The sequence below is a fragment of the Gossypium raimondii genome, chromosome 8 (genome assembly GCF_025698545.1).
Source record: "Gossypium raimondii isolate GPD5lz chromosome 8, ASM2569854v1, whole genome shotgun sequence".
In the NCBI taxonomy this organism is placed as follows: domain Eukaryota; kingdom Viridiplantae; phylum Streptophyta; class Magnoliopsida; order Malvales; family Malvaceae; genus Gossypium; species Gossypium raimondii.
This window is the reverse complement of record NC_068572.1, coordinates 53,982,213-53,996,777: the sequence shown is the minus strand read 5'-3', so window position 1 is coordinate 53,996,777 and position 14,565 is coordinate 53,982,213. Positions and strand designations below refer to the sequence as shown.

At 33.2% G+C, this 14,565-nt stretch overlaps 2 protein-coding genes across 2 annotated transcripts; both read right to left on the bottom strand.

Annotated features, from left to right (window-relative positions):
- Positions 1 to 7,224: 7,224 nt before the first annotated feature.
- On the bottom strand, positions 7,225 to 10,582 carry LOC105792155 (uncharacterized). The gene is made up of 2 exons (XM_012620577.2): positions 9,648 to 10,582; positions 7,225 to 8,599 (listed from the first exon to the last, which is right to left on the bottom strand). The coding sequence occupies exon 1, from the start codon at positions 10,580 to 10,582 to the stop codon at positions 9,686 to 9,688; it is 897 nt and encodes a 298-aa protein (XP_012476031.1). The 3' UTR covers positions 7,225 to 8,599; positions 9,648 to 9,685.
- Positions 10,583 to 11,324: 742 nt separating this feature from the next.
- Positions 11,325 to 12,784, bottom strand: LOC105792156 (expansin-A7). The gene is made up of 3 exons (XM_012620578.2): positions 12,336 to 12,784; positions 11,945 to 12,260; positions 11,325 to 11,849 (listed from the first exon to the last, which is right to left on the bottom strand). The coding sequence occupies exons 1-3, from the start codon at positions 12,508 to 12,510 to the stop codon at positions 11,537 to 11,539; spliced, it is 804 nt and encodes a 267-aa protein (XP_012476032.1). The 5' UTR covers positions 12,511 to 12,784; the 3' UTR covers positions 11,325 to 11,536.
- Positions 12,785 to 14,565: the final 1,781 nt, after the last annotated feature.

The following is a 14,565-nucleotide window of genomic DNA, read 5'->3' as shown; positions in this document are numbered from 1 at the left end:
TTTTCTCTTTTTATTATCTATATTTTAATTTTAATATAATTTGGTGCCTAATTTATCAATATATGCTTAAAAATATAAAAATTGAGAACCTATACTATTTTTTAAAATTTATCTATCTATGGAAAACATATCCTTTTAATAAAATTAACAAATCAGTTTTTTTTGTCAAATGGTTAAATGTTAGCGTTTTATCATTTAGTTTTAGATTCAATTTCTCTCCTACTCATATTTATATTTATATTTTTTATGTTTTAAACTTTTTTATTTTATTTAATATTTTTGACATATTAGCTCTTTTGGTTAGATGGTTAGATAACTATAATTTCATTCTTGAGTCTTAAGTTTGATTCATCTTATAAGCATTTTAATATGTATTTTTATTTCATATTGTTTCAAGTTTTTTTAAATTAATGTTTATAATTAATAAATATATTGTTTTCAAGTTTTTTTATTTTTAATTCATCTCTCTTCTATTTATAAAATCAAATCATGGTTTAAATAAAGATATTTATTAATTATAAACATTAATTAAAATAAATAAAAAAGCTTGAAACAACATGAAATAAAAAATGCATATTAAAATGCTTATAAGATGAATCGAACTTAGACTCAAAAATAAAATCACAATTATCTAACCATCTAATAAAAAAACTAATGTGTCAAAAATATTAATTAAAAATAAAAAAAATCTTAAAACAACATGAAATAAAAAATACAAATTTGAGTAAGAAAATAATCGAACCCAAGACTTAAGGACAAAAAAACTAACATTTAACCATATAATCAAAAGAACTAATTTGTCAATTTTCAGTAAAAACACATCCTAGCTGACGTGGCTGAAAGTGCGCCCTACAGGATGCGTTTTTCTTTCTCTCTCCAAAAACAATATAGATTAGTAAATTAAAAAAAAAACATAGTTTCTCAATTTTTATTTTTATTTAGCTTTTACTGATAAATTAGCCTAATTTGGTTTATATTTATCTTTATAATATTGATGACGAGTCTAAATAATTAATATCGTTAACTTTTTTATTAAATTATTAAATATTTTTTATAGATTCTGAATATATCTGCTCTTTTTGGACATAATTCCTAGAACTACTCATATCCCCTCTTCAACCCATAAATAGGAGGACAATGCGTTTCAGCGCACCCGAACCCACGTTCTCCTACATTAACAATAATATTCATACCAATCAAGTTAAGACTCAATCGATTATAATTATAAATTACTCTAAAAGTCTTATAGACTAATAAGTAGTTTTGTATTTTTTAGGTTTTGTTGTTTTTTTTTTGTTAACATTCAAATTTCAATTTTGGCCCCTAAACCATGCTAAAACTTAAGGTTTAAGCTATCTACTTTAATTTTAATGTAATTTGGTCCCTTTGTTTTATAATGTCATTAATTAGTCTAAATAATTAATATTGTTAACTATTTCAATCAAATTATTGTCATCAATTTTTCTTAAGAAAACTATTTCAACAGAAAAAAATTATTTTATCATGATGGGTTTGATTTAGTGTTTTTGTTTTAAAATCCTAATAAGTATTTTCAATGTTATTATCAATTTTTCTTAAGAAAACTATTTCAACAAAGAAAACAATTCCATTACCTTCAATCTTGATGGTTCACGATTACACCTTTCGACTCAGCCATCACCATTAAATATTAATATTTGAATTTTAGACAACACACATTTAACTATGCATCAATTTTGGACGTTACAAGGGTGTTAAAACTTTCCTTATGCGTAACTGATTCTTGAATTCAAATTCCTTTTCTATATTCCAACACAAATCTAAAATTGTCTTTCTTCAAAAAAAATTCTTTTTTTTTCAAAAGGATAATTTTATATGTAATTGATCATACCTAGTAACAAAAATTAGTGGCGACTCTTCGTTCTTTAAATGAAACATCATATTTTTCAAAACCAAAGTTTTTATTCTTTTAAAATTTTGACAAGCTAATTTTTTATTTTAATTGAAAATTGGTCGCTACATTTACTCCTCCAATTGTTTTGACAAGTGGTATTAGAGCTTCAGTTCAAGAGAAAGGCTACTTAAGTTGACATGCCATAGGATAGATCGAGTACGAGTTATTTCGGCTACGACTCGATGAGTGATGGGCAAATTTTTTCTTCGGTTATACCAATGAGCGTAGGACACAAATTATTTACTTCGACTACTAATCTTCCAGAATTATAATCTGGTGTACATAATCATCTATTACAGTAAGTGAGCTATAGGGTCACGGTGTGACGAGAGACTTGTTGTCTTGACGAGGCCATTACAGTAAGTGATGTTACGACGCTGAGTGGCTTGACGTCGTGACATGATAAACTGTTTGGCGTCGTCATGTCGTGGAAAGGAAGACATCACGATGTTGATCCTGCATTTTGAATTCTTTACAATTAGGTTTCATTTCTAGCTTGGATTAGTTCTAAAGCTTACGTAAGCTTGTGTAAGACCCGAAATTGACTTTATTTCATGTTGAATGTATGTTTTAACTGAATTTTAATTATTGAATGCTATGAATTGTCCGTGCTTTAATCAGAGTTGCTATGGCAAAGGATGTGACATCTCGTAACTCAGACCCAACGACCAGGTCAGGTATTGGGGTGTTACACATCAATAGTCCCGTATATGCACTTACATTAGGTAGAGAGGAGTCTTAAGCAGTGCTTAAGGAAGAGCTTAGGGGAGACCTCCAATGGGCCCTCAACTAGGCTACGGGCAACTTAGCCTAATAGAACAAAGGCTTTAGTAGTGACTCCGGTAATATAGGTTCAACAACTATCTCCCAATAGTTCCTCAACGTACGGATGGATAGAAATATCAATAAACTAAGCATTCAAAAATGCTTAGTGATGCTCAAATAAACTCCTCCTCCTTTTTACAAACAAATGTCTCTTCATTGATAATATACTTCTTTCTCTTAACAACATGTTTTTTTTTTCAGTAGCAAAATTTTGCTCCAAGTAATTACTTTCTCAAATTTGCTCTACCTCATGTGATAGAGTCTACTCTCTAAAGGAATACCATCAAGTCAAATAAATTAACTCTCATTCCTTTTGCTCTAATGCCATATGGTAAAGTTTAGTCTTTTAAGAGATACCATTAAGTCTTTCAAGAAATGCCATCAAGTCAAATAACTTGATTCTAATTTCTCTTGCTCCCAAGCCATGTGGTAGAGTTCAATCCCTCAGGGGATATTATCAAGTCAAATAACTTAACTCTTATTTCTCTTACTCCCACCACTTAACTCTTATTTCTCTTACTCCCACCCTTAGGGAATACCATCAAGTTAAATAACTTGAATCTCATTTCTCTTGCTCCCACGCCACATGGTATAACTTGATTCTCATTTTTCTTGCTCCCATGCTATGTGATAGAGCCTAATCCTTTAAGATTCCTCAGCAGTAAGCTTTATCTCTTCAACAGTTGAGCATTAGAAATAAACTTTTCTTTCCTCACAAGCTTCTCCTTAGCAACAAGCTATAACTTCTTAGTAGTTACTCTCCAACAACAAGCTCTAACTCTAGTTATGAAACAGAATAAAAAAGAGAGTTGGAAAAGAAAACAAAACCAGAAAAATTTTAAAACTACATAGTGTATCTTTCATTAAGATTTTGGTGCATAATATACAAAAGGCTACTACTACTGCAGTGGTTAATCATATCCTAAAACTTCAGCAAGTATTACATAAAAAATGTATCCTAATCAAATACAAACTGACACATTACGTGTATCATGCTTGACTGCTTATAATTGCTCTGTCAAGCTAAAACATAAAAAAGGTTGACATACACTTTTAGAATATCTAAGAAAAATCTCATCTAATACTCCTCTTTGAGATTTTTCTGGGAGACTCCAAGCTTTGTTCTTAGAAACTCAAATTTAGGCCTTGAGGTAGCCTTAGTCAGAACATCTACAACTTGATCTTCAGATTTGCAATATCTCACACTAATTTCACCAAGTCTTTCAGCTTCTCTGATAGCATGAAATGTCACATTAATATGCTTAGTTCTTCCATGTTGGACTGGATTTTTGATGATAGCTATAGCAGATTTATTATCCACCCAAATTGCAGTAGCTTTATTAGTATTTTGTTCCAAGTCAGCCAAGATCTTTTTAAGCCAAATGGTTTGATTAGCTACTACTGCAGTAGAGACATACTCACTTCAGTTGAGGATTAAGCCACCATATCTTGCTTCTTTGAATTCCATGCAAATGTACCACTTCCAAAAGAAAAAAACAAAACCCGAGGCGTTTTTGCAGTCATCTACATTTCCAACCCAATCATTGTTAGCGTAACCTTCAAGCTTGCAACTATCATTCTTCAAATACCATATGCCATAGTTAAATATACCTTTAATGTATCACATAACCCTTTTATTTGTACCATAATGAGTTTGACTAGGAGCTTGCATGAATCTAAATAATAAGCTTGCATCATACATTATATCTGGCCTAGTAGTAGAAAAATATAACAAGTTCCCTATCAAACTTCCATAAACAAAAGCATCAGACTTTTCAGAATTATCTGACTTAGACAACTTTTCATTCAAAACCAGCGGAGTAGCTACTGGTTTGTAATTTTCTATTTTGAACTTCTTCAAAACTTCCAAAGCATACTTTCTTTGAGAAATAAAAATACCAGCATCAGATTGGTGAATTTTCATCCCAATTAAATACTTCATATCACCCAAATTAGACATTTCAAACATACTTTTCATTCTTTGTTTGAACTGTTCTATAAACACTTCATTATCTCCCGTAACAAACAAATCATCAATATACAATGAAACAAAAAGTTGCTTCTCATCATCAAGCTTTTTAACATATAATGCAGCTTCACTTTCGCTCCTTATAAACCCTTATTGTAGCAAATAGGAGTCAATTCTGCTATACCAGGATCTAGGAGCCTATTTCGGCCCATAAAAAACTTTGTGAAACTTATACACCCTGCCTTCATTTTCTAAACCTTGAAAACCTTCTGGTTGTTCCATAAATATCTCATTCTAAAGCAAATCATTTAAGAATGCTAAATTTACATCAATGTGATAAACTTTTCAGCTTTTCATTACTGTTAAGGCTAGTAAAAGTTTTATAGTGTCATTCCCCGCCATAGGAGCAAAAGTGTTTGAAAAATCAATTCTTTGTTGCTGAGAATATCCTTTCACCACCAATCTAGCCTTATGTTTGTTCATAGAACCATCTGGATTTAATTTGGTTTTATAGACCCACTTAACACCAACCACCTTGCAATTTTTTGGCCGGTCAACAAGCTGCCAAGTTGAGTTTTTCTCAATTATTTTGATCTCATCAATCATTGTTGCTCTCCATTCATCATGCTTAGCAGCTTCTTCATAGCTTGTAGGTTCTAATGTAGCCACATTGCACCTAGTATAAACCTCATCTAATGATCCAGTGCCCCTAACTACAAATTCTGTATCAGTTTTAGATTTTGAAATTTGTTCTTGAGACACAACAATTGGTGTTTGTGCTGTAATTTCATTTTTCTCCCAATTCCACTTTGCATGCTCGTCAAACTTGACATTTGTGCTAACAAACACTTTTTTGGTAGACACATTGTACAACTTGTAGCCTTTGGAGTTGGTACTATAACCCAAAAATACTGCAACTTCAGCCCTTTTATCAAGCTTGCCTTTCTTTACTTCTGGCACAAAAGAAAAACAAACACATCCCGAAAATCTAATATGTTCAATTGAAGGCTTTACACCATGCCATGCTTCATAAGGGGTTTTTCCAACTAAGGTTCTTGTAGGTAGCAAACTCAGCAAGTATACTGAGGTGTTCACAACCTCAACCCAAAATACTTTTGGAAGATCTTTTTCAAACTGAAAACATTAAGCCATCTCCATGATTGTTCTGTTTTTCCTTTCACTCACTCCATTTTGTTGAGAAGTGTAAGGGATAGTCAATTATTGTTGAATTCTAACTTGTTGACAGAACCGAGCAAATTCCATTAAGTTGTACTCAGTCCCATTATTAGATCTCAATTTCTTCATTAGACGGCTCGATTTAACTTCGACCATGCTCTTGAACCTTAGGAATGCGTCTAATACTTCTATTTTTTTTAGAAAATATGCCCAGCATATTCTAGTGTAGTCATCCACAAATAAGAAAAAGTACCTGCTTCCATTAAGAGATGGAATACTCATAGGTCCACACACATCTGTGTGAACTAGTTATAGCTTCTCTGTAGCTCTTGAGCAGTTTTTATGTGGGAAGAGAAGCTTTGCTTGCTTTCCAAATTGACATACAACATATACATCAACTTTATCATAAATAACAGGTTGATTTTTAACCAAGTTTATTTGTATGCATATATCTCAAGGCTGAATTATTATAATGCCCAAGTCTTTTATGCTATAAGATAGAATTATCCACTACACTAGCATAAGCATTCAAATATGATTGTTTCCATTCTATTGGAAAACTTTTGTTCTTCATTTTGACTGTCATCAAATTAGAACTAGTAGGATAAAAAATGAAACATGACATATTTTGAAAGTGCAAAATATAGTTCTTTTCTAACATTTGTCCCACACTCAATAAGCTTTAGCTTATATCAGGTATAAGAAAAACATCAGAAATAAACTTTGTACCTAAAGAAGTTTCAACTTCAATCATTCATTTTCCTTTGACATTCACAAGCTCTCCATTTCTAATCTTCACCTTAAAGACATAGGACTTGTCTAACTCTTTAAAAAGGCTTGCATCATGAGTCATATGATTGGTGCATCCACTATCCACCAGCCATGTTTCTATTCCACTATTTACAGCATAACAAGTAGCAATGAAGAGAATTTATTCTTCTTTCTTGAGCTTTTCAACAGCCTGAGCTTGGCCTTTTTGATTTGCTTTGTTTTTACAAACCTTATCCATATATCTAAGTTGATTACAAGCTCTACATTTTACCCCTGGTCTAAACCAGCAAAACTTTTCAATATGATTTCTTTTCTTGCAATAAGAACAAGGTGGATACCTTCTTTTTTTTGCTTTCCCATTTGTGGTCATCTCTTTTTTTCTCTTTGTTTTTTCTTTCACCAGATTATTCTTTTCCAAAATTGTTATGACCATGTTTGTCTTTGAACTTTGCTTGAAAAGCTCCTTTGGTTGACTCCTCAAGCCTAATAGCCCTTCTATGCTCCAAAGCTTGAAGAGCATTTACAACTTCTATCAAGGTAAGTTTTGAGATGTCTTTTGAGTCTTCTAGAGATGAAATTTTTTACTCAAACCTCTCTGGAACACTGACCAGCACCTTTTCAACTATCCTCTTGTCCAACAACTCTTCCCCGTATAAACCTAATTTGGTTTACGACATTCATAAGCCTATCAGAATTCTCCTTAACAGTCTCTGACTCTTTCATCTTTAGAACCTCGAACTCTTTCCACAAATTCAGCACTTGAATCTGCCTTGTTCCGTCACTTCCTTGGAACTCTTCCTTGAGCTTGTCCTATGCTTCATTTGCAGTTTCACAGGTCATTATCCTTGTGAAAATCACATCTGTTATAGCAGAGTGAATGCAAGAGAGAGCCTTGTATTTCTTAGTTACCTCCTTATTATGTTGCTTGATTTGAGAAATAGTTGGATTTGCTCTCAAGGGAGGCACATCTCTACTTGTTTCTACAGCATCCCCCAGGTCAAAAGCCCTCAGGTATGCCTTTATCTTCACTGTCCAAATAGGGTAGTTTTCTCTTGTGAATATATGAGGATTTGGGGGTGCAAAGTTGCTGGAAGTCATATCAGGTTCTAAGAAGTTTTTTTGTGTAGAAGAAGAAGATTTTTTTTCTAATTTTTCAGCTCACACACAATCCCTCAAGGTTAATTTTTTTAAGCTCTAATACCAAGTTAAGTTATGGAACAGAATAAAAGAGAGTTGGAAAAAAAAACAAAACCGGAAAAGATTTTGGTGCATAATATACAAAAGACTACTGCTGTTGCAGTGGTTAATCATACCCTAAAACTTCAGCAAGTATTACATCAAAAAGATTGTATCACCTAACCAAATACAAACTGACACATTAGGTGTATCATGCTTAACTACTTATAATTGCTCTGTCAAGCTAAAATATCAAAAAGATTGACATACACTTTTAGAATATCTAAGAAAAATCTCAGTCATCTAATAAACTCCTCAACAACTGATTTTCAACAGCAAACTTCTCTTCCTCGACAATTTCCGCTTCTTAGCAGTAAACGCCTACTTGTTAGTAGCAAACCTTTCACCTTATTCACTCTTATTTCTTTAGCTCCCACACACTTGATAGAGCCTAGTCCCTCGGAGAATACCATCAAGCCAAACAAGTTAGCTTTTACTTTTACATATCTAGCAAAGAAAATGATGTCCAAGCTTTTTTTAGGTCATCATTAGGTCACGGGGGTCTTTCATCTCCACCTTCACATGTCTTATCTTCATATCTTATTCATTATTTTCAACTTTATTCCTTGATTTCTCTATTTCAAAGCTTTGAGACCGACTTAAGCATTATTCCCAAGCACAAGCTTCAGCACCCTTTAGCTTATGCTCGTCTTGCAAGAGCTCGAGAACACCCAAATTCATCACTAAACCTGATCCATAGCCGAAAAAGTATAAACATACTGCATACGAAATTCTAACTCAATTAATTTATTTTATTCAACGGATTTAGGTTTATATACAATTTGTTTTATCCAGAATTTGCATTCTTTGTAACAATAGAAGCTATAGGCCATAATATAAGAAAAAGAAATGGAGGTTAATTATAACATCCATGAATTAAAGGTCCCACTTTTGGCTGGCATAGCCAAGACCTATTTTCTATCTTAACTGAGGGAAATAATTGTTTTTCCTTTTCAATTGCACGAGAATACTTTTTTTTTTAATTCATATATTAGTCTGTTATATCTCACATTTGAATTCATTAAAAGCATTAGAAGCTGAAAATCTCTTGTTATATAATATGGAAGCCAACGAATTGTGGTCCATACACCCTAAGGCTTAAATTTCAAGGGTTTTTGGCTGATAATTATGTTTTGACTTTTGATACACAAAGGAGAAAAAGGATTTGCAAAGCATGTAGTCTTTGCGTTCAAACTTTGCCACACCTATCAATCAAAGAGTCTCTTCTCTCAGCCAATAACTTATCTTCTTAAAAAAAAAAAGCAGTATCCAATGTTTTACATGCAAACTTTTTTCATGTTTTGTTGATCTGATCTCAAGCATGTTGATGGGGGTGGGGATGGATGAGGGGTTAATGGGGAACTTTGGGTTTCTTTTGTCCTTTAATTGTCAGTGAAAGTTACAATCATTTTCAGAAAATACTTAAAGCTCATGGTCATGGCTTTTTGACTAACGTATCGTATTGTATACCAAAAAGAAAAGAAAAACCCTTCCCCTTTATGCTATTTGAAATCCGAAATTTCAAATAAACAAGATATAGAATGCTGAATCCTTTAGTAAGAAATGTAAGAAAAAGAACATATCCTGGACAGGGTTGTCATTTTCCTAGACACTGACTGAATAATGAAGTGAACCAACATATCCTTTGAAAAACAGAGTTGCTCTGTTTCTGGATATTGAACATAAGAATATTTGGTTGGATTTTGTTTTTCTATTTCAGGTACAAATAGAGCTAACCTTTCCAAAAGAATGATCGTAGATACTCAAAGATCATGTTAGATTGTAGGTGTTGTTCGAGCCCTTACATGTCCAACCATGGAAACTTGAAGAGCTTCCTCTTCATACGCTCTTCTCACCAATTCCTCCATTCTTGCTTTCTTCTTCACTTTAACAAACATTGCCACTAAAAGCAACCCTAAGAGGAAAGCACCCAAAGCAGCTCCCACCGAGCTTCCCACCACCAGTTTCCATCTGCTGATCTTCTTCCTCACTGGCAACGATGGTGGTGGTGATTCCATTACCAAACCGAAATGGCCATGCTTGGTTGCAACACAAACATTGGGTGATACTTGCTTCTTCAATGTTACTCTGCCATTTCCTTCAAAACTAGCGCATAATGGCCAGTTTCCTGTCTTGTTGGATGCCTTTGTAATGTTGCTGAAATCTATTTTAATTGGTTTTTCCCTGGCAAGAATCCCAAGCTCAAAAGGGCTACCATAACTCAGATCACTGTCAGCATTATAAGCGAGGAGGCCTAGTATAGGTGACACCAGCTGGTAACCTGATAGATCATAGTTAGCATAATAGATGGATGACCAATTATAACCCAAGTTTTGTCTTACTACCATCACTCTCTCTGCACAAGGCTGCACAATCACACCACTTCCCAGATGAAATTCCTTAACCTGAGCACCATATCTGTGAAGACTTCCACATCTGAACCTTACTGTATCCACTTTGATGCCAGAGAAATTTGCAGGTAAAGTTACAGTGTGTACAATACCTGTTCTCAAGTCCCTGTCAAGAGACTTCACAGTGTAGTCCCTAATGAGAAGATCAAGAAGGCGAGCTGATTTAATCCCTTCAGCTTCAGCTTCAGCTTCAGCTTTCATTGAGAGCAATGATGCCCATGAAAATATTATGAATATGAAAGAGAAAAGATCAAAGCCCATGAGAGGGATCTTAGGATCTCTTCTAGATGTGACAAGTTCTGATGTTGCAAAGAGGAAATGTTTGTAGTGTTTTGGGAAGTTTATAGATGATAAAGGCTTTGAATTGAAGGGAAAAGAAAGTTGTTGTTTGTTTGCCTTTTTGCAATATAGGGGTGTCCAAGGTAGAATCTAAGTGACATAGCTGTAACATTGCAGCATTGACTCTTGTAGATGATGTGGGGGCATGGGATTTTCCCTTGTTCTTTGCTATCAACCCATATACGATCCACATAGAAAATTACTGAATATTATATGATTTTAGTAGGGCTTTTGAGTTTATAACAAGCAACAGCCACCGCTACGTAATTTGCTTTTAGACTGGCGACATAGTGATTTTGGAATATACATTAATAAATTTGCTTTTATGGGTTTGTGGCATGGGAAGAAAACTTTTGACGAGATTGGGAGAAATGATTTGGGGGGTGGGTTGATGATGATGACCCCTCATATCAAAAAAGCAATTTATAAAAGGAAGGTGGCGTGCTGTGTGATTGAAATGAGGGTACATTTCCTTCTTTAGGGGGCTCACTACTCATGTTGTGTTTTTAACATGTTTCCCACTCTTAATAAATTTGTGGGTCTCATGCTAGCTATCCATATGACATCCCATTCCATTTCTTTTTACCTCTCTCATTAGGTCCCCAAGCACACATGGCTTCATGCTTGGTTAATCTAGGTTTATAGCTCAGGCCTAAGACATGAATTATAATAGCAAATCTTTTGATTTCTTTATTTCAATCTTAGCAGATATTGATCAAAATACAATTTATCTGCAGAAATAGTTTTTACATGTAAAAGAAAAAATTGAACCATGGAGCTACTCAGTTGCCTATGCTGTAGAAAGTACAAATGAAAATAGAGGCTAGAAAAAAAGGGCAAGCTAAAAAACAAAAAGAGGTATTGTGAATTTGTGGATTAATGGAAGTTCACATCTGTGGTGTAAGTGGATCCTACATTCCAATTAGCAGGTGCAACATCCCAGGCAATGATAGTCTCCTTGGATGTGTATGAAGTGATCTTAAAGGAAAGAGATTGGCCTCCAAGAGTTGCAAATGCCTGATATGTAGCTCCCCAGTTATGGCTCATGCTAATCCACCCTGTTTTGCTTCCTTTAACCCACATTTGGGCAATGTCACCCCCGCCTCCTACATTCATCACGTATATCAACAACCAGTACCCATTTCCTTGGAAATAAAATCGAAGGCCCCCCGGCCTTACACATGGAACCCTGCAACCATTGGAATCCAAGTTGATCATGGTTCATAACGTCCTTCTTCATATGTAAATTCATGTTGAATAATCAAACTGAAAATTTAAATATACCTTCTATACATGACAGGGACAATGCCAGCTTTCCATTGTGCAATTTTCATAAAAGCGGGCTTGGACATGTCGAAGTGGACTCGTGGAGGGTTGCACCAGCCACCGTAGTTGGAGTCTTGGGCCCAATTTGGAGGGCAAAGATTGGTAGCAGTCACTGTGGTGAATGGAACCCCAGGGTAGCACCAAGTTGACTCAACACACTGTATCTGGTAACATGTCCCACAAGCAAAACCATTGTTGAACAACGTTGTACTTAGAGCAGCTGTGTCCGTACCATAACCATTGCTAAACAAATTCCCATAACCACAAGCTCCTCCTGTCACCATAACAAGTGAAAATATGCACTCATCAATAACTAGCCATTATGAAGATGATTATATGATGAACATACCCAGCGTCTCGGAGGCGGTTTCGTCGCCATAAAAGGTGGCATGGGCAAGAGACCAAGGGCTTGGCCGGAACTCGATTGGTAATGCAACAGTGACTGAAGATTTGCTGACGATGATGGCCAACGTTGCAAGCGTCATCGAAAAGAAGTTGAAACTCCATGGATCAAAAGAAGTCATGGTTTATTTTTCCCTTGGAGACGAGTTCTAAAACAAATTAGAAGAGTGCTTGATGACTATTGTATATGTATGTGTTTCCTTTATATACCAACGTTTAGCACAAGGATCAAAGGCAAAAACCAACTTTCATGCCTTCGTGACACTCACGAAGATAAATTGTCTTAAGTCAAACCCAACTTCTCTTTTTGGAAATGGATCGGATGTAATGCTTCTTCTATCCTTTGATATTGTTTTTTAATGATCTTCAACGTGGGGGCAGCTTCTATTTCGTGCTCTAGTAGGTTAATTAGATGATCAATGATAGAAGGAAAGTTGACCACTGTGATATTGTTTTTTTTTTTTTTTGTTTAGATTTTATTATGCTCTCAATCCCTGCACATCTAAAATTTATTCCCTACTTTTAATTTCAAAAATTTAGTCCCTCTAATTTTTTATTTTGCAATTAAATTTTAGTTTATAACTCCGATCAGTAAATTTCGCAAATTAAATGATTTGAACTTTTTAAAACGAAAAAAAAAAGCTGGTTTGGTCGCGCGAAAGCCACGTAAGAAAAAATATATTAACTTTTACTTTGCTTCTTTAAAACAATGCTAAAGAACCTTATAAGAAACTTTACAAATTCATATTTAACCTTTTTTTTTTGCTTATTTAGTCTTCAACAAGTTTAATATTGACCGAATTCATTTTATGATGCTATCCTTTGGACTTCACTAAATCAAAAGATTATAGAAACTAAATTATCAATATTAAAAATTAAAGGATTAAATTTCAAATATACTAAAAGTATGGAGAGTGGGAGCATAATTAAACCAAAAATCTTTGTTGAGTTGTTTCGTGAGGTTTCTTTTATAATACATTGTGACTTGTGACATTTATTTATTATTTTTATTATTTAAGTTTAAATATACCAGAGTTCTCTTTACTCTTTTTATATCTAAAATTTAATTTTATAATTTAACTATGAGAAATGGACTCCTATATTTTTTATTTATTAATTTGTTCATTACTTTTAAAGGTACATAAAAATATAAAAAGTTGTTTGAAAATTCATAAAAATATAAAAAGAAGTTTATTTTATTTTAAAAGAAAGGTGTTATTTACTTCTTGAATAGAAATAATATCTTTCCAAACTTTGAGCTATTTGTTTATTATTTTAATTTAATTCAAAAGTTATATTAAAATTTGATTTAATAGTGCTAAATGAATAGCTCAAACTTTGGATCTTGGAGAGATCTTATTACCATTTAAGTAAATGACATTTTTTCTTAAATTTGGAAATTTTTATATGTTAAAATTTTAGAAAATTATATATAATTTTTTAGGATTTTGTACTAAAATATATATAAAAAACCTTTTATTTCTTTAAATTCTTTTTATAATCTTTGTGCTTTTAAAAATAAGAATTAAATTGACAAAAAAACTATAAACATTGAGGCTAAAAAATCTTTTACCTTTTTAAAATTGCAAAATTGGATGAATGATCAAAATTTTAAAATAAAATATGTAGACTAAATATCTCAATATTAAAATACAAAAATCAAATTTTAAAAGAGTGTAACCTATTTTTTAGGTAAACTATACCAACAATCACTTAAATTTGATAAAATAACAAAATAGACACTAAACTTTTAATTCAATCACTAAATTTCAGAAAAAAACAACAAAGCAGTCACTAATGTTATCAAAAAGTGACAAATCAATCACTCGAACCAATTTTTCGTTACGGTCTAACAGGAAAACTGACGATCAAATATAATCTCTGAGTTGAGTTTCGTCCTCTGTATGAGCTGGGTTTCTACAGTGGAATCAAAGTGTGTATCTCTATTTCGTATCTTCTTCGTCGTCTTTTCTTCTTTTTCTCTTCTGCTTCTTTTTCCAGCAGCTAAGGTTCTTAAATTGGGTTTCCATTGTAGCTAGTTAACATCTAATGTGACTAGTTAACGAGCCACTTCAGCTCTTCGTTATGTCTGTAAAGAAAAATATTGTTAGTGACTGTTTGGTTATTTTAATAAAAAATTAGTGAGTGAATTGTAACTTTTCAAAGTTTAGTAAAAA